This window comes from Suricata suricatta, chromosome 7 (assembly GCF_006229205.1).
Source record: "Suricata suricatta isolate VVHF042 chromosome 7, meerkat_22Aug2017_6uvM2_HiC, whole genome shotgun sequence".
Taxonomy (NCBI): Eukaryota; Metazoa; Chordata; class Mammalia; order Carnivora; family Herpestidae; genus Suricata; species Suricata suricatta.
The window spans coordinates 118,048,642-118,069,326 of record NC_043706.1 but is presented as its reverse complement, the minus strand read 5'-3'; the positions used below and the strand labels follow the sequence as shown (position 1 = coordinate 118,069,326).

General features: G+C 42.0%; 1 protein-coding gene across 1 annotated transcript in view; it reads left to right on the top strand.

Moving 5' to 3' along the window:
- MAP3K5 (mitogen-activated protein kinase kinase kinase 5) overlaps window positions 1-20,685 on the top strand; it is a 199,501-nt gene that overhangs the window by 153,342 nt on the left and 25,474 nt on the right. Inside the window, exons 17-24 of the mRNA XM_029943234.1 lie at window positions 1,525-1,652; window positions 2,860-2,996; window positions 3,934-4,039; window positions 9,720-9,877; window positions 11,936-12,113; window positions 12,911-12,931; window positions 17,151-17,328; window positions 17,420-17,588. Of these exons, the coding sequence (XP_029799094.1) occupies window positions 1,525-1,652; window positions 2,860-2,996; window positions 3,934-4,039; window positions 9,720-9,877; window positions 11,936-12,113; window positions 12,911-12,931; window positions 17,151-17,328; window positions 17,420-17,588 (1,075 nt within the window). The remainder of the gene's footprint in view (window positions 1-1,524; window positions 1,653-2,859; window positions 2,997-3,933; window positions 4,040-9,719; window positions 9,878-11,935; window positions 12,114-12,910; window positions 12,932-17,150; window positions 17,329-17,419; window positions 17,589-20,685) is intronic.

Below are 20,685 nucleotides of genomic sequence, written 5' to 3'. Positions count from 1 at the left end.
TTTAAAAAAAAATAAAATGAGTAAAACATCTAAAGTATAACAAGTCAATGTTTTGCTCTTGTTGGCAGCATTCTGAGTAATATTTTACAGATTATAAAAGTTTGTTTAAATTAAATGAATTTGGATTTTTATAACCTGCTAATTGCTTTAGCTTTGTAGCTTATCCTGAAAACCTTCATGAAAATAGAGTTATTTAATACTAACCAATTCTAGGATTTGTTATTGACATTCAAAAAAATCCATTGTTTATATGGACTTGCCATTGTAAGATCTAAGCATTTCTTGCATGTAGTACAGAAGCAAATAAAGCATCAGGTTTGTGGTTTAGGTTTTGGTGGTTAGTGCCTTTCATACCTGTGACCTCCATTGTACAACAGGAAAAATGTTAGGGAATAGCTTTGAGTCTCTAACTCATATTGTTGTCGTTGTTCATATTAAAACAATATAAATATATAATATTAATATTCACGAAGGCTAAGAGTATGCAGGGTTTATAGTACTTAAGATAATCATCAAAAGGCTTGTTCTGTCTGTTCCAGAGATATAAAACACTTTCATTGTATAATCTGTTAAAGCAACACACATCAAGTACATGATTTTGAAGTCTGGTTTAATGCTGGTCTTTCAGCATGGAGGCCTGGTTAGGATTGAGTTAAAAAAACAAAATCCTGATATAACAGAACTGATGGACCCAGTAAGGTGAGGATTTACAAGGAGCTCAAGGAGACAGGATTTAAATGGTTTTATGTTTTCTAAAGAAGAGTTGCTGGAGTGGCGCCTGGGTGGCTCAGTCGGTTGAGCGTCTGACTTCGGCTCAGGTCACGATCTCACAGTTCATGGATGTGAGCCCCGCGTCGGGCTCTGTGCTGACACCTCAGAGCCTGGAGCCTGCTCCAGATTCTGTGTCTCCCTCTCTTTCTGCCCCTCCCCTGTTCTCTCTCTGTCTCTCTTTCTCAAAAATATACATTAAAAAAAAAAAAGAAAAAGAAAAAAAGAAAAAAAGGGAAGAGTTGCTGGAGCTTTCTGTAAGTCCTAGAATGAAAATGAAAGTTATTTGAAATTTTTATCTTCCTGGGCAAGAGTCTCCTATAAAAGTAGAGTTATGTTATGAGGCGAGTGGAATAGAAAGTCATTTGATGTAGACAGTGAGCAATGTGGGTGATTTCAATTTTCCTGGGCTAATATCTGTCGCTTATTAACTTTCTTTAAGATCTTGGGTAGATTAGTCTTCTTGGTGAATCAGTTTCCTCATCTGTAAATGGGCATCTTAAAAGTACCTTCTCCTAGGGTTGTTGTGAGAAATGAGTACATAAAACAGGCTCACATCAGTGCCTGACACATTTCCCCATAGACTCTACCCACTACCACTTCAACTTCACAGAATTTGTTAGGACAAATGAAAGCCTTAGGTAGTCATTTTTTACTTTATGTATATTTAACTGATGTTTTCAATTTGTATTGCTTAAATTTATACACTAAAATCTGGCTACATAGTTAGCTCATTGACATATGCATGTCTTTCAGATACTCCCAGCCCTTACATGAAGAAATAGCATTGCATAAGCATCTGAAACATAAAAATATTGTCCAGTATCTGGGCTCTTTCAGTGAGAATGGTTTCATCAAAATCTTCATGGAGCAGGTCCCAGGAGGTAAGAGATGTTCTTCTTTTTTTAAAAAACTATAAATTTGTATGGGCTTGAAGAGGAGAACAAGTAAATGGGATCTACACGTTTACAGGTTTTATTTCATCCAAGTTAAAAGAAAAATTAGGTTATATTCATTGCAGCATTATTTACCATAGCCAAGATATGGAAACAACCTAAATGTTGCATCACTGGATGAATGGATAAAGAAAATGTGTTTTGTGTGTACAATAGAATATTATTCAGTCATAAAAAAGAATGAAATCTTACCATTTGCATAGATGGTCTGTGAGGTCATTATGCTAAGTGAAATAAGTTATACAGAAAAAAACAAACACTATATGATCTCACGTGTGGAATCAAAAAATTTAAATAAATTAAAACAAGCAACAAACCCAGGGGCATCTATGTGGCTCAGTTGGTTAAGCATCTGACCCTTGACTTCTGCTCAGGTCATGACTTCATGGTTCATGAGTTCAAGGTGTGTAGGGCTCCGTGCTGAAAGTGTAGAGCCTGCTTGGGCCTCTCTCTGTCCCCTCACCCCGCCAGCTCCGATGCCTACTCTTTCTCTCTCTTTCTCAAAACAAACAAACAAACAAACAAAAATTCCAAACAAGCAAACAAGTTAAAAAATAACAAAGAACAGAAGCAAGGGGTAGGGATGGGCAAAATGGGTGAAGAGGGTCAAAAGGCCCAAACTTCCAGTTATAAAATAAATTAGCCCTGGGAATGTAATGTACAGCCTGGTGACTATAGTTAATAACACCATTGTGTATTTGAAATTTGCAGAGATGTATACAAATATCACAATGTATACAAATATCAAATCATTATGTTGATGTTATACACCTGAAAGTAATATAATGTTATGTGTCAAGTAGACCGCAATAAATTTTTTAAAAAATTTAGACATATGACATCAGCTTGATTAGGAGGCAGTAAAAATACCCTGAACAATTTTAGTATCAATCATTGTGACCTGGATTAAAGTTAGGGACTGAGGAGCCTTTTATTTTGACTGTATTTGATAATGAGTATCTTCAGAGCAAGGACACTTTCCTATACATCTGTGAGCCCAGGTGTCTAATACTCCAGTTCCTGGGCCACCATGAATAACCAGTAAGTGTTAGCTTAAATTAATGTTACATTATTAACATGCTTCAAAGAACTCATTTGAATAAGAATTTATCCACTGTTTCTCCTTGCTTTGCAGGAAGTCTTTCTGCTCTCCTTCGGTCCAAATGGGGCCCATTAAAGGACAATGAGCAAACAATTGGCTTCTATACAAAGCAAATACTTGAAGGATTAAAATACCTCCACGATAATCAGATAGTTCACCGGGATATAAAGGTAGGATGCAGGAGGATTCCTGTTTACAAGTACCTTGGTGGGTAACTGGTTTTGTTGTTTCTTCTTTTTGCAAGAGTCGTGTTGTGTTATGGGTATTAATTTAGAATTGTGAATAAGTAAATCTTAGAAATAGCAGAAATATGAGATACTGACTCTTCCACTCTGAGTCAGTCATTGATATTCATGCCTTATCTCTTCTCAAGGAATAAACCTCTTCACTGTGTTCCCCCAACAAGGATTGAGCTTCTGCTGCCCACCTGGCACTGTTGGCAGTATTCTGGGGAGGGGCCACCACAGCAAGACAAAATTGGACAGGATATGGCCCCTGCCCCTGAGGAGATCACAGGCTGGTTAATCTTTGTCCTTGTCCAAGAGTTGCTACTCAGTAAATATTTATCAGTGGATGAATGATTAGGAGGGGAAAAAAAAACCCAAGATCCTCCTCTCACAAGTATCATTGTTTGAACCAAAATTAAATAACTTACTTGATTCTTTTTAAAAAGAGAAAATTCAGAATTAATAAATTTCTGAAAAAGGTGGGACTATGGAAAGGAAGTTAATATTATTATCCCCAGATCAGCCCAGATCTCATTTATTTCCATATCCCTAAATATTCCAGGAAAAGAAGTAAAATAACAGAGAATACAGTGGGAAATTATGCATGTCATATTTGAACTGTCACACACAGGTGACCTCTTCTGTTCACAAACCACAGCAAGTTCTGACCAGGCACCTGTTTGACCTTGTGGCCAGAGTATCACATTGTCAATTGATAATATATAAACAAAAATGGTGTCAAGAATTCACTCTCGAGGTTAACTATTAATGAAGAGTACAGATGTAGTGTCCTTGTTTACTCTGAGGACAACTTTTCTTAGTGGACTTACAAACAGTATGGGAAAAAGACCAGTTTTGATTCAAGTCTTTTGTTCTCTAGGGTGACAATGTGTTGATTAATACCTATAGCGGTGTTCTCAAGATCTCAGACTTCGGGACATCAAAGAGGCTTGCTGGCATTAACCCATGTACTGAAACTTTTACTGGTATGTTTTTGCAATGATGATACAGATCTTATGTAATTAAAGAAGTAATTGCTGTGTTAGAGCATAATGTGAGAGATAAAGTTAGTCTGGGTTCTCACAGACATGAATGTCGGTATATTTTGATGCTCACTGAAAAATATTGTGCAGAATTTGATCTGGCTCTTTTCTCATCTTCTGTTTCTATGACTTGCTTAGTCGCCTGCTTAATGCCACTGAAATGTTTTTTTTATACTCTCAATTTGTTATTTGTTTTCCCTTTCATGTCCTTACTTCTCTCCTGGTTGGCCTACAACCACTGTAAGTTCGACAAGACTTTTTTTCTTTTTTTTGCATTTTTTTTTTTTTAGCCCAACCTCTCTGTGATTCTTACTCATACCTTAATCACTTCCCATTTGAACTATGAGTTCCTAATCTGTTTACTCCGTGTGGCCTATTTCCTACTCACAACATAAATAGCCAGTAGAATTTCAATTCAGAAAGAGGAAGTGACTCATCAACTCAGAATTAGGGTGGGGGAGAGAGTTTGCCTGAGAAATTAGGCAGTCCAGCCACCAAGCTACCTCTAGAACAAAGTCCTGGGGGAGTGGAGACAAAGTGATTGCCAAAAAGCTAACAGTAGCAAGAAGAAACCCAGGCTCAGACAGATTAATGATTGCTCCACAATTATAGGAGGGCTTCTGGAACTTTAACTCTGGTTCTTAGGCTACATTCTGCTGATTCTCTTGAAGTGCTAAGTCCTTGTTATTATCATCAGAGAAAGAATAATTTAGCAAAAAAAAAAGAAGGCAATGAATAATCTGTGGTCTAATGGAAAGCAAAATGGCCAGCTGTCCCCATTTTTGAATCCCATGAGGTAGGTGGTCACACCTCAGTTTTGCAGACGAGGAAATTGAGAGAGAGAAGAGAGATCACAGCTGGAAGTCTCAGCTGTTGGTAAGTGGTAGAACTCAGACTTTTAATGTACCCTTTGCTCTTTGCTTTGACCTTCCTCCTCTGGTCCATCTTTCTCTCCACGTTGCTGACGTATCTGTTCTGAAAGCCTGGGAGGAGAAAAGGAGAGAGAGAAATTCTGTAAATTTTCTCAGAACATTCAGTCAACAACCTGACCCAGTTCCCACTCTCACAGCAATGGGCATTTCAGGGCACAGCATTCAACACAGTTAAAATGTACTTTTCTGAACAAAATTAAATCCATCCTGCTAGTAACTTTAAATGTCTTTCCATTTCTTTCCTCATACTCTCTTGATTTGGCAAGAGAACATTTTAGATGCTGCCAAGACTCAGTAACTTCTGACAGGAAATCCCTACTTTCAGACATTTTATTTGGGCAGGATGTTAATTTAATAATATCTTCTTGCTAATCTTAAAGACATGGCTTTTTTTTAGTCCCAAAAGAGTTTTAGTAAAGCAATCCTCCCAGAGTCCTTTGCTCTTCTCACATGGGCTTCACATGAATGACACGTGTAACTAATGTGTCTGGTCTGTCTCCAGGGCTGATCAAGAGGGCTTGGAGTGGGTACACCTTGACCTGCTCACCACCAGGCCTCACGGCTGCTTAATCAACCTCTAATGACCTGCCATGAAAGATATTGACCTGTTTGGCTTCTTGCTGATTTGGTGAGAGGGAAGGCAGCATCAACCCCATTTCTAGAGTGCTTATGGTATACCTGGCTATGTTCAGTGGTTTACATACATATTTCACTGAAATTCGTACATGTATCAGTATCCTAGTTTATGATGAGAAATTAAGGTTCAAAGAGGTTGAATAACTTGCCTGAAGCCACAGAGCTTGTAAGAGAGCTAGGATTCAAACTAGACTTAACATGCCAAGTGGAATTAATTGTCTTCTCCTCAAACTGGTCCACCCACACTCTCCCCCACTCAGTTGCTGGCCACGCAAAACCTAGAGTTGTCCAGGGTGCCTCTCTTTTCTCACACCCCAACCCAATCCGCAAGGAGACCTACTGGCTCTCCCTTCAGAAGGTGTCCCAAACTGGACCACTTCTCACTGCCTCCATGCTGCCACCGCATCTCCCACCTGCCTACCGCCATAGCCTGTTCTCCCTGTTCCCACTCTTGCCCCCTACTGTCTGTCCTTAACACTGCAGCCAGAATGATCCTTTTAAAACAAATCAAGCTTGTTACTCAGAGACTTCAGTGGCTGTTTCATTCAGACAAATGCCAATGTCCTAATATTGTGGGCAAGAATCTGACCTGAGGTCTTTTAGACCTCATTCCCTCTCTTCCTCCCTTGCTCACTCACTCACTCTGTGCCAGAAAACTGGCCTTCTGCATTTCCTTTCTTATACCAGGCAGAGTCCTGCCGCAAGACCTTTGCACATGCTCTACTTTCTGCTGGTAACACTCTTCTCCCAGCTCTCTGCATGGCTAAGTCCTTCTTCACGTTTTAACGCAGATGTCCTCTCAGTGAGCCTACCATGACCATGACCATGACCACCCTATTTACGTGGCAGCCCTCCCTCCCTGGGCATTCCTGATCCCCTCCCAACTCCCCCCTTTTTTTGTCATTAACACATCACTTTCTAACGTACTATATGATTTACTTATTTACTATGCTGTAGTTTAATGTGTGTCTCCCGCTGCAAAGAATGTAAGCTCCATGAGCCCAGGGATTTCTTTCTGTTTACTCCACTGCTGTATTCTAAGTGCCTGGCCCATAATGGGCCCTCAGTATAAATCTGATGAATGAATGAGTGGATTAAGTGGAATGTCAAAGTTTACACTGTTAGCCACTAAGTTGTAGTAACTCCAAGGGTAGTTATAGTAGCAGAGAAATTCTAAGAGATGATTTTAGAGTAATTTTTTAAAAATTTGGAATGAAGATGTATAAGTTATGGGTTTTGGAGTGACTACTGTCACATTTTTCCACAGGCTACTGTTCAGATTGGCTTGTGTCTTCATTATTTAGCTCTGTAAATCTTTTTATATAAAATATTATGTCATATGATTGTGGAATAAAGAGAGCAGTTATGAATACATAACTAAGCTTAGGTTTTTGTTGTCAGGGTTTTTTTGGGGGGGCACTTACTTGGTGGGGGATAATTAAGCACAATTGGCAGACAGAACTGTTTGAAGTATTATCTGATGAGTAATAACATTGCATAATTTATTAAGATATTACCTGAATTGTTCAATTTTTAAAGTTCACTTTATTGTTAATCAGCTACAATTTCTACTCAGATATAACTTAAATTCTCCCATCCATTCTTTTTTAGATCCAGATATAACAAAAAGTGAGTGGTAGTCTTCAACACAGATTTTCTAAAAAACCACTTGATTTTATTTACAACATAAAAAAAATACCAGTAACTATAGCTTCATTTGCTATAAATTAAGAGAAGTCATAGCAGTTTTCTACTAAGGGTAGGTGACTTGAAGAGTGAAGAGTGATATTTCCTTATTCTGGGCTAGGTGAAATGTTTCCCTCCAATAATGTGAAGCTGACAATGGCACATACAGTTGTCTGTGAACTTGAACATGAGCTACTGCCGCACAGTGATGAGAGCTGGAGGATAACCTGGCAAGATTACGATACGAGACAAAGATAATAAACTTCTATTTGGTTTTATGAACCACAGCCAGTTTCTAGCCTATGTTGGTGGGTTTCATAGGAACAATTTAGAGGAACTGTGCATAGCAGTTTCATCTGTAAATCATGCATGAGGCATTCATAGCAGGTGTCTGTATTTATCAGGTTCTCTGTCAGTTTGGTTATGAATCACAAAATACTGAAGTAGCTCTTTTAGCAAATGCCTCAGGATTGGAAATAATTGAATGTGGCATCTTGGATGAGTTCCTATTTGCTGATTCCATCATTTGTATGAGTATATCAGTAGCAGGGGTTGTGATGATACTCTGTTCCTGTTCACACTCCTGACTCATTGTTGGACTTGGGGGAGTCAATCTAGGGTCTGTGAGAAGCCAAGCCAGCCTCTTGCTTGAGCCACTTGGGATGACCACAGTTGAGTGTTTATCTGGGTATATCAGACTAAAACTGGAACTCCCCTCCTCAGCTCTCTGATTCCACATGGCTTTTTAAATCTCCTATGTTTCACTGCATTCTTCTTCACTCTGTGTCTGGTTGATTTGTCTGTACTGATGGCTCAAGACGTGTCTTTGATCTGTTAAACCTGTTATTCCATGGACCGCAGGCATGCAGCTGAAGTCATACATATTTGATTTACAGAACAGAGTACACCAAAAGTGATTTACATTACTTTTAACAATGGCTTTCAGAATCTTTCATGCTTTTGTGATTTAGAGATACGAATCAAGACAGAAGAATTAAACATTCAATTTAGATATTTAAAAATTTTTTTTTAATGTTTATATATTTTTGAGACAGAGGCAGCCTGAGCAGGGGAGGGTCAGAGAGAGAGGGAGACACAGAATCTGAAGCAGGCTCCAGGCTCTGAGCTGTCCTCACAGAGCGTGCCGTGGGGCTTGAGCCCATGAACCGTGAGATCATGACCTGAGCTAAAGCTGGATGCTTAGCCTACTGAGCCACCCAGGTGCCCCTCAGTTTAGATATTGAGAAATATATTGGGACACCTGGGTGGCTCAGTCAGTTGGGCCTCTGACTTCAGCTCAGGTCATCTAATGGTTTGTGGGTTTCAGCCTCCATCAGGCTGGAGCCTGGAGACTGCTTTAGATTCTGTATCTCTCCTCTCTCTGCTCCACCACTGCTTGCACTGTCTCTGTCTCTCAAAAATAAATAAATATTTAAAAAATCATAAAAAAAGAAATAGAGAAATATAGATCTAGAAAAAAATGGATGAATGCCCTAGAATTTTTCTGAAAGTTAGAAGTATACATAAAAGAACCTTTGTGCATTTGAAAAACTGATTGCAAAAAATGTGTTGATATATTCTCTGTTGTTCTCAAATGACTAATTGTTAGAAGTTTCTAAGAGGCCCCAATAAAATGATGCCTCATTTATTCTCTAGTATCTAGGAGATGAGAAGACATCTATTCATGACCAGATCACATTGGCAAACTATTCTTATATCCCTGATAAAACCCATTATGACAACTATTATTTACATTTTTATTAATGACCAAGGAAAATGGAACACAAAAAATGAGATATTGGGGCACCTGGGTGGGTCAGTTGGTTAAGCATCCAACTCTTAATTTTGGCTCAGGTCATGATCTCACAGTTCATGAGTTCAAACCCCATGTCGGGCTTCCTGCTGAGGGTGTGGAGCCTGCTTGGGATTCTTTGTCTCTCTCTCTCTGTCTTTCTCTCTCCGCTCCTCCTCCTCTTGCACACACGCTCTCTCTCAAAATAAAATAAACATTAAAAAAAAAAGACAAGGGGCACCTGAGTGGCTTATTTGGTTAAGCATCTGACTTTGGCTCAGGTCATGATCTCAGAGTCATGGGACCCAGCTCTACATTAGGCTCTGTGTTGAGAGTCCAGAGCCTGCTTGGGATTCTCTCTCTTTCTCTCTCTCTTTCTCTCTCTCCCTCCCTCTCTCTCTTCCCCTCCCCTGCTCATGCTTTCTCACACAAAATAAACAAAACAAAAAAAAATAAAAGATGAGATATTAAGACCTGAATCATGCTTTTAAAATTGTCTTATTTATGTCGACAATTAAAGCTGTCATTAGATATTTGTGTATTTTGTATAGTAGAAGTGTGTTTGAATTATCCCCAGGTACCCTTCAGTATATGGCACCGGAAATCATAGACAAAGGACCAAGAGGCTACGGGAAGGCAGCAGACATCTGGTCTTTGGGCTGCACGATCATTGAAATGGCCACAGGGAAACCACCTTTTTATGAGCTGGGAGAACCACAAGCAGCTATGTTCAAGGTCACATTTCATATCTTAAATGTCTTAAAAACTGGAGAAAGCTATTAGATGTTCCATGTGTCTATGTGATATTTTTTTAGGCCAAAGGAAAGGAGCCTAGGTAAGCTCATTAACTGTGCTCCCAAAGTTCATTAAAGTTCATGAAGATTCACTTGCCTCAGAGTCAATATCCTCATGCTGAGGATCTGTCTCTTCCTGCCTTAGTTTCTCAGCTATAAAGTGAGAGTCCCTGTAACTTTCACTGACCGCCTTTTCCCAACGCAACATAAGTAACGCACTACTTCATGGAAGATGCTTTAAGCTCTTTGGGAAACAGTCTGAAGATCTTCCATGGAAGGAAATGTGAGGACGTTTTTTATACATTTATGTATTAAAGCAATATTTACCTTTTCTGTCCTAAGAGTTCAGAGGCTCCATTAAGAAAAGGGTGAGCATAATTGCTATTTTAAGGACGTCAATCATATTCTTATATAGCTACTCAGCTAGCCTGTTATTTGCGCGTTCGTAACTCTCCTGGGAATGGGAAGCAGCCCATCTTTCAGAATAGGACAGAGAGTGCCCAGGGGCGACCGCTTCAGAATTCAGGGGCTAAGCAAAGTCCCTGCAGGCCTCACCTGTCCTCACTTGCCACGCTGCCAAGCCAAAGGTTTAAACTGAGAACTTGTTCCCCGAGAAGTAAAGCTCGAGTCTGCTGTCCTCATGACAAGTTGTTCTCTCTTCGCCTGCTGCTGACCACGTTTCTAGCACTTAGGCCGCCTGCGAGTTGCCTCCCGAGAGGAGCCATGTGTTACATACCTTCTGCTTCTGTATAAAGGTTGGCTTACTTTACGCTTGGAGGTGATCTGATGGGCCGCTGCTGATACGGAAATGAGCAGTGCAACCACACGGAAAGGGCAATGAGAGCTGTAAGAGCTGCCTTTCTTGACATAAGTGAATGTCTTTATCTTGGTTGATCCTTCAACTTTTCATCCATCTCTAGGAGTTCACTCTGAAATGCTGCTCTGTTCCCCATCGCTGCAGGGATAATTATACAATATGCATTAGATGAGATAACATAGACTCAAACACTGACTTAACAGTGTTTGAATGTAGGCTCTGACACTGTCAGACTCTTTGGGGACTTTGGGCAAATGACGTAAGCTTCTTGTACCTCAGTTTCCTCATCTATAAAATAGATATAAAAATAGTACCTATCCAGTAAAGGTTTTTTTGGGATGTGTATGAGATAATATGTGCAAAGCACTTAGTGTCTGACATCTACTAAAGACTGTATAATTACCACAAATAACTATATATTACTATCTATACAGTAATACACTTATATAAGCCATATAATAACAAAAAAATTCCTTAGAAAATTTTCTTTACTAAATACATGAAAAAATTATTGAAAAAATTTAGAATGGCAACAATGAGAAGAAAATTCTAATTATTATAAAAATTCTGTTTCTTTAATTTTAAAGTATTTAAAAATCTCTCTATATGTAGGCAATTTGGGGACAGGAAAAATATTCACACATCATGGCATAGGGAAATGAACATAGGCTTTAAGCCAAAAAAATTAAGGTTTCAATCCCAGATCTCCCTTTCTGTAACATAACCTCAGCCCTCTGAGCCTCATTTTCCTCACAGATGTAACAGGGATAATATTTAATCCCCTGGGTCATTGGGAGTATTTAGTGGAATTTATAAATCAAAAACCCAAGCACAGTTCCTGACATATAGCAATTATGGCCAACACAATGGTCTCAATTAAAAATATCTTTCTTGCGTGCCAGTGTGCTAATGTGTTCTAAAACTTTGAAGACTGAATTATTACTCCATAGTGCTCTCTACTGTCTTAACGTAACTGCTCCTATGTCATTGATGAAGTTACAAAAGCACTCTGGAAACTTTCCATAACCTAGAGAAGAAATACCCTATCTCACTTAGAGACAAGGCAGGAGTTCGTAGGAAGTATATGGTGATGGGCTTTGCTGAGCAAGGGGACCAGGTTTTGGGTCCTGGTGCTCCTGCGATGAGATGGTCACTCAGAAGTCACATTGTGCTGTGTCTTAGGTGGGAATGTTTAAAGTCCACCCGGAGATCCCAGAGTCCATGTCAGCAGAGGCCAAGGCATTCATACTGAAATGTTTTGAACCAGACCCTGACAAGAGAGCCTGTGCTAACGACTTGCTTATTGATGAGTTCTTGAAAGTTTCAAGCAAAAAGAAAAAGAGCCAACCTAAGCTTTCAGGTATGTGGTTGCATTGAAGCGGATGTGACTCAGGGTCACTAAACCCTCAGCTTTTAAGATGGAAGATTTTTCCAGAAGTAGGGTAATCTGTTTATAGATTGATATCACTGGAAATCGGTATAAACGTCAGTGCAGTGTTCTCAGACATCCAGTTTTGGTGTCAGGAAGCTGTCTCACCTTTGATTTCACAAATGCTAGGACTTCACCAATGGTAGATAGTCCTTCATCACCTGGTTAGTAGGCACGTAGTATATCAGTATCTATAGCATTCTGGCATCACTGATACAAAGCTTACAGTGTCATGGGGTGAAATACAGCCTTTTAGAGCTGAAACTTTAAATCACCTCTCATGAGCTACAGCGCTGTTACGGAGCTGTTAAAACTTCCAAGCCATCCAGATAACCTGTTCTTTTAATTTTAGTCAGTGGAAAATACCTATCGCCTCTTAGAGAATATTGTTTGGGATAATAACCGCCCCTCCCTGCAAAAAAAAAAAAAAGAAAAAAAGAAAGAAAGAAAAAGAAATGAAAGGCAGAAAGAGAAGATTGACAGTCATGTAAAAAAAAGGCAGCATGAAAATACAAGTTGCAATAATTTCCACAGCTCATTTCAGAAAGGAAAAGCAAGTCAATGATCGATTTGTCGCTGGCATGTTTGTGTGTGTTTGGGATGAGCGTGCACAGGCTGAATGGTTGGAAAAGACATAGATCCCATTTCAGGTGTTCACTTGTTTGTTATTTCTGTTCAACAACGAACCCAACGTGTGTTCATGTTGCTGTTTGCTCTTCTTCCCACAGCCCTGTCAGCCGGATCGAATGGTGAGTTCATTTTTGGGTTGCCCACTGAGTGCATTGTGTGATAAGCTCTAGATTTCCCATTGAAGAGCCACATCCTCTGCTTTTTGAGGATCACCCAAAAAGGATCAACCATGGAGGCTCTTGGGTAGCAACGATGTGTGTAGCTGTAAGCCAGGCTGGGCCCATTCCTTCAGAAGCCCCTCGCCTCCCGAGGAAAGCAAAACCAGATGTGCTAAAATCCCACTTGGGATTGTCCTTAGGTGTGACCGAGAACTTCATGCCTCCTGTTAATTAAAACTGTGAACTATAACCTGGTCTTAGTTCTCCTAAGTGAATGCAAGCTTCAGACTCTTCCTTCCCCAGACAGTGTGGGTCACACACTGTTTCTGTTCAGAGGAGAGGCCGAGGCTTTACCTGGAGGGCCTCCACCTTCTGTAGCTGCCCTCGGCTTCCCCTCAGGAGGGGGCTGGGAGGGTGGTGATGGGAGGGCCTCCTTCCCCCTTGGGGAGGCACGTCTTACCCAATACTGGACTGCTCTCCCTTTGCCACACATAGACCCAGAGAACTAAGTAAGTCATTTTAATCTACTGCACACTAACTTTGCATTAACTGTGTGCCCAAGAAATGTGCTAGGCCCTGAATATATAAGGGTGATAAAATAGCATAGTTCCTGGCTTTAAGGAGCTGTTGTTGTCATAGGGAAAATGCACAAGGAATATATCAACTACAGTGTAGCATAATTTAGTCCATACAGGGGAGATTGTAAAGGGGGACAGAGTGACTGATGTCAGTCTGTGAAAGTGGTTCCAAGAAAGACTGTCCAGTGAGGCGACCCCTGATGAATAAGGATGAACTTGAGTTTAACAGGTGGTGGGGGAGTGGGGAGCCAGATGAGGCTGGTCCTAGCCTGAGTTAGTGCAGTATGTGTGAAACCCCATGGCATGAAGGGAGCAGATTGTGGTACTTAAAATAAATGGGGAAGAGAAGAAGCTGGAGGTGATTAAGCAGGGTCATAGCCCAAAAGACTCCACATGAGAATTAACAAAGAGGTGTGGAGAGCTGGGGAAAGACTTTAATCTGGAACTAAAAGCATAGGATCTATTATTCTATGATAATAGAAATGTCCTGTATCTACACTGTCTGACCATTTGCCACTACCAGCAACATTCAGCTTTAAGGGCTTGATGTCTAATAGCAGTGAAAACCTCCCAAGGCTGCCAAGCCTTGAGTCCATATTTGGCCAAGCTAGCAGCTGTTTTGTCTGTTCTGCAATCTATTCCTGTAAATACGAAGTGAAACCAAGCACATGAGCGATCTCGGCAGCTCTCAGAAATGTCCTCTCAAAAGCAGTCCTGCGTTTGGGGCCCCCGACAAACCTTTCTCCTCTTAGACATCCTTACTATTTTTTTAAGTGTTTAAAAAATTTTTATTTTAATGTTTTTATTTTATTTTGAGAGACAGAGACAGAGAGGGGCAGAGAGAGAGGGAGACACAGAATCCAAAGCAGGCTCCGGGCTCTGAGCTGTCAGTACAGAGCCTGATGCGGGGCTTGAACCCACGGACTATGAGATCATGACCTGAGCTTAAGTCAGATGCTTAACTGACTGAGCCACTCAGGCGCCCCTAGACAACCTTACTATTATCAGAAAGAAAGAGGTTACTCTTTTGCTCTCTGCTTTGGCAGCACTTCCTAAAGTCCACGGAATGCTGGGTCCATGAGATGTTCCAGAAAAATGGGCATTCCATGGTCAAGGAAATCTGGGAAATGCCACACGTGAGCAGTTTCCCCTGCCATGTATTTTCAGTGTACCAGTTTTCACATCTCTGTACACTGAAATAGGGGATTGTGATGTTAAATCGGTAAACTCAGAGTAGCTCTTCTTAGCTTGATCTTGGTTCCTACCTTCTGGTAATTCAGCAGTGTAACAAATTCAGTGATAGCGGGTAGGTCAACCAGTTCAGCCTTGAGTGACTTTCTAGTTGTTCAGTGAGACGGGTCCCCCAGAGATGAACTATCCCTGGCTTCTCTTCTTCCTCCCTACAGCTGGAACCAAAGCTATGTGCCTCTCCAACACCCACTTTCTTCACCTGAGCTACAAGTGGGATAGAGTACTAGAATGGCCCTGCGTGATGTCTTTGATATAACCAAGGGGGGAGGACGTGTCTTACCCATAAGATTCTGTGGTTATGGAAGCCCCTGGATAGGGCTAGAAAACCCTTTTTCTAAGACTTAGCAGCTTGGAAGAGCTTCCCAGTGATGGGCCAATACATTTGCAGAGAAATGTCACTTCTACTGTGTTCATGGGATTTTTTTTTTCATCTTCTGGGTCATCACTAAATCAAGCTCTTGGTAATACGGTATTACCACCTGTTGAATATTTGCTGGTGAAAAATATTTTTTATCACACATATTTTTCTGATCATAAACATAATACATGTTTATTGCACAAGGTTTCGAAATTTTGGAAAAACAGAAGAAAATCACAGTCACCCCAAGTCGCATCTTCTAGAAATAACTGTCATTTAATAATACTGCATTCTTTTGTCTATTTTCTTACAGTTATATATATAACAGAATATAGAGTAAAACATGTCTATATATATGGAATTAACCATAAGGGATAGAGTCTAAAAATATTTGGAGGAAGGGAAAGAGGAAAAGAAAGAAAAGGTCTGTCTGGCTTTCCTATATTTGTAAATCAGACGAGTGCTTCTCAAACATGTCCCTCTGTCTGATCAGTGTTGATGGCCTACTGCTACCCCGCTCGCTGTGAATCATTCCTGATTTGCAGTCATGGCGGACAGAGTCAAGAGTCTACTTGACCACTCACTGACTGACCATCCCATGTCTTCGAGACTGGGCCAGTTGTTGATTCAACCCAGCCCAAGAGGAATTAAGTGAAAAATGGATTCTAGGCAACAGCAGATTTCCTTTTTTATAATTTAATATCTGCCTTCTTTAGTAAGACCTTTTGTAGTATTGGGACACTTGTTAGGTAAAGATGATTCTGGCAAAAATTACTTTCTGTAAAATCTATATTTGATGAAATGTTGGCAGTTCCTACTGTGCTAAGTCAGTAGTCTCCATCAAAATAAAAGCCATTGTCTGCTCTGGAGTCACAGTACCCGAGAACTGGGGAAGACCTAAGAGATCACGTAGTCTGTTGTTTTCCAAAATTTGTGTTTGTAGCAAAGAACCCTTTTTCATGCAATTCCTTAAGCAGAACTCTGATATATAAGACTGATAGAACATATTTGTTTTAGGCAAAACAGGTTTTGGAACCTGTGTTCTAGAATCATAGAATCCTACTCACTCACCCCAACTAAGGCAGCCCCAAGATGCTAACATGGACCCTTAAACCTGTGAGGAACATGATTTTTTAAAAAAGTAGTCTGGAGGCACCTGGGTGGCTCAGTTGGTTGAGCACCTGTCTTCAGCTCAGGTCAGGATCTCGTGGTTCATGAGTTTGAGCCCCACATAGGGCTGGCTGCTGTCAGCCTGTCAGTGCAGAGCTCACTTCAGACCCTCTCTGTTCCCTACCCCCACCTTCCCGCCTTGCCTCTGCTTGCTCTCTCCCCCAAAAATAAATATAAGAAAATAAGAAATTAACAAAAAATATGAATCTGGTCCTTTATTTTATAGACGTGAGAACTGAGACCCATAGATGACCTTCCTAATGTCTGACAAGTGGTCAATAGAAAAAAGCTAATTGGAACCCAGGACCGCTGGGCCTGGTGCTTCTTTCACTTTTTCACAGCCCTGAGATATTTCTTTCAGGACGAAGGAAACCCTGACCTTGCCCCCGACCCTCACCCCCACTGCGTGGATTGGGTGGATTGGATATGGAGCACAGGGAGAAATTAGGATCCATGACCAGCCTCTTAGGTAGCATAATTTTACTAGTCATTGATTGCAATGAATGACACACTTGACAATGAATATTGGTCTCTTTTGGTGTTTAGTATGTGTACATTTTTTAATGTTTATTTGAGAGAGAGAGTGTGTGAGAGCATAAGTAGGGGAGGGGCAGAGAGAGAGGGAGAAACAGAATCAAAAGCAGGCTCCAGGCTCTGAGCTGTCACTCCAGAGCCCAGCCCGATGCGGGGCTTGAACTCATGGACCATGAGATCATGGCCTCAGCTGAAGTTGGACACTTAACCAACTAAGCCACCCAGGTGCCCCGAGAATGCGTACAGTTTTAAAAGCATTAATGAGCATTTCCCCCTCTTGCACAAGCAGAGTATCTTAGAAGCATATCCTTGCCCGTGCCCGTCTTGGTGGAGGACACCAGCAGCAGCAGTGAGTATGGCTCGGTTTCTCCCGACACGGAGTTGAAGGTGGATCCCTTCTCTTTCAAGACAAGAGCCAAATCCTGTGGCGAACGAGATGTTAAAGGAATACGGACACTCTTTCTGGGGTAAAGACCTGACTGACTTTAGGTGAAAGAAGTAAGTTGCGTGTCATTTTATAAAGGACGCTGTGATTTATTCTGCATTAAATCCTTGCAGCATTCCAGATGAAAATTTCGAAGATCACAGCGCCCCACCTTCCCCTGAAGAAAAAGATTCAGGATTCTTTATGCTGAGGAAGGACAGTGAGAGACGGGCCACCCTCCACAGGATCCTGACCGAAGACCAAGACAAAGTTGTGAGAAACTTAATGGAATCTTTGGCTCAGGTAACATCTCTCATGGATACTTGGTTTCCCAGAGTTTATATACTTTCACTGTGTCATCACCCCTTGGAACTGTCACAGGTGATGGGGAGATGGGAAGGAGCTCTAGGGCTCTTGATGATGAAACCTGCCTCCCCCAGAGTGGAAAAAATGCAAATCCCTGGTGTAGAAACCACATCTTTTAAAAATTTTTATTTATTTTTGAGAGAGAGAGAGAGAGAGAGAGAAATGGAGAGAGAGAGAAGGACAGAGCACAAGCAGGGGAGGGGCAGAGAGAGAGGAAGACATAGAATCTGAAGCAGGCTCCAGGCTCTGAGCTGTCAGCACAGAGCCCGAGTTGGGGCTTGAACTCACAAACCGAGAGATCATGACCTGAGCTGAAATCAGACACTTAACTGACTGAGCCACCCAGGTGTCCCTAGAAACCACATTTTTGAACATAACTCATTGTAGGTCACAAGCAAACTTTTCTGTGTAGGTAAGGTTCCAGTGAGCCTACAAGCCACTTTTGCCCTAGTTCATTTGTTTATCAGTTCATTTATCAATTCAGTTTATCAATTCAACATGCATTGAGCCTTGTGGCTTGATAATTCTGACAGTGGCACAAGGCCACCTGCTGGTCTCCTCTGAGCATTTAGGAAAAGACTGCAGACACAACAAGGGCCCCCACGCTCGTGGGGCAATGGACAGAGGGTGACGGGCAATAGTACGTAAATTATGTAGTGCATCAGAAGGCTGTATACGCGATGAAAAAACCACGCTGGCCAAACTCTTACTCCCTCTTACGTTCGTTGGCCGTGGCTGTCATAACACCACCACAGACTGAGCAGCTTCAACAACGGACTTAGTTCTCACAGTCCTGGTGGCTGAAAGTCACAGAGCAGGCGGCTGGTAGGCTTGGTTTCTCCTGAGGCCTCTCCCCTTGGCTTGCAAGAGACGCCTTCTCGCCAAGTCCTCGCTCAGCCTTTATCCCGGTGCACCCCGGTGGGTGTCTCTTCCTCTCCTTGTACGAACACTGGTCTTGTTGGGTCAGGGCTCCACTGATATGATGTCATGTAACCTTCATTACCTCCTACACAGACAGTCACATGGGAGGGTTAGGGCTTCTACATAGTTATTGGGGCCGGTGGTGGGGTGGCGGGCAGTTCAGTCTCTAATACCTGGGAAAATATGTTCTGTAGGATTCTGCAGAACTGTAGATATGAGGAAAAGTCCCCTCCCCAATTCTGCCCCAGTAGAAGCAGGGTGTCCCCTAGCCCCAGGCCTCTGGTGATGTGTCCTGTGTTTGGAGCGGAAGCTCGGGTCTCTTGAGGGTACAAGCCTCCACAGACATGCTCGGTCCCAGACATGACACTTGCCAGTTGCATGGGTGTCAGGGGTGTGTCTCCCTGCTCTGGTGCTGGTGGCCAGCGGCTGTCTCCCCTGCATAGACCTTTGTTCCTGCCTTCTGTCTTGGGACAACAGCTGCACAAAGGGTGGAGCTGGAGAGGTCACGTCCAGTTTGTCTCTCTGTCCGACGGTCTATCTGGTCTCAGTTTGTACTGGGATATAAATGGAGCGACTCTCTTTCTTGACTCTTGTCTTTGTCTTGAGAACCCCACTAAGTTCTCTGCTGATTCCATCACCTTAGCAGTTCTCTAATGCCCACCTCTTGGATCCCATAGGAAGGGTCAAAGGCCACATGTGTGCCAGTAGGGCCTCTGGGTGCAAGACCATCTGCACTTTCTGGGAAAACCCTTCTTGGGTCCTAAAGGAAAGCTGCCTTGAGCGGTTATTCCAAGGCCCAGGATGGAGGGGCGCTGGGCTGAGGGGCAGCTGGGGCTCTGAGCTGGGGTAGGGTGAGTGCCCAGGACTCGGAACAGGAGTGGTGGGGGATGTGGAGTAGACAGGAGCAGTCTTGAACCTATAGCTGTCTCTCTTGACTTTCTGCTCACTCTGGTCATTCAGGGACTGGGGAATGGATGGCGTGAGATAAGAAGAGGGACCAAATTAAAAATTTTTTTAAGTTTATTTATTTTGAGAGACAGAGAGTGGGGGAGGGACAGAGAGAGCAGGAGACTGAGAATCCCAAGCAGGCTCCATGCTCTCAGTGCACAGCTCGATGCAGGGCTCTGTTGCATGAACCTCGAGATCATGACCTGAGCCGAAATCAAGAGTCAGTCACTTAACCAACTGAGCCACCCAGGTGCCCCCGAAGGGGAACTAGATTCAGATGAAAGGTGCATGTGGGCAGCAATTGGAAGTCATTTATTCATTCAACAAATATTCATTAGCTGTCTACTGAATTCCAGGCACTCGTGTATGTGCTGTTGATATTACAGCGGGCCAAACTGTAAAAAGATGTATCCCATTGCAGCTGACATCCTAGTGGAGGAAGAAGAACAATAAAAATTAGTAATTATGGGGGTGCCTGGGTGGCTCAGTCCGTTAAGCATCGGACTTCGGCTCAGGTCATGATCTCACAGCTCATGAGTTCGAGCCCCGCATCGGGCTCTGTGCTGACAGCTCAGAGCCTAGAGCCTCCTTCCAATCTGTGTCTCCTTCTCTCTCTCTCTCTGCCCTTCTCCCACTCGTGATCTCTCTCTCAAAAATAAATTTAAAAAATAAATAAAAATTTAAAAAATTAGTACTTGCATAGTAGCGGTAGCAACATACAGTTACAATATATGGTAATAATAGTAAACAAATAGTAATAATAACGAACATATGCAACGTAGAGTAATAAGAGCCAACACTTTGTATGCGCCAGGTATTGCTCTTAGTATTTCATGTGTATTCACTCATCTAATCCCCATGGCAATAGCGCTATAGTAATAGTTCTGTTAGCATCCTCATTTTGAGATGAGGATACAGAGGCACAGAGGAGTTGAGTAACTTGCCAAGGCCACACAGCCCTAAGCAACAGAGTCAGGATTTAGACCCAGGCAGTCTGGCTCCAGGGTCTACGCTCTTAACCACCATGCCGTTCTCCTCCCTGGGTGACAGCTCCCAGGTGGTGACAGTGCTGGTAGAAACATACAGCAGGCAGGGATTGGCCCCTGAGGTGGGGAAGGAAGGGAAATCCCTGTTAGCTGCTGTGGAATGAAGACTTCTCCCAACT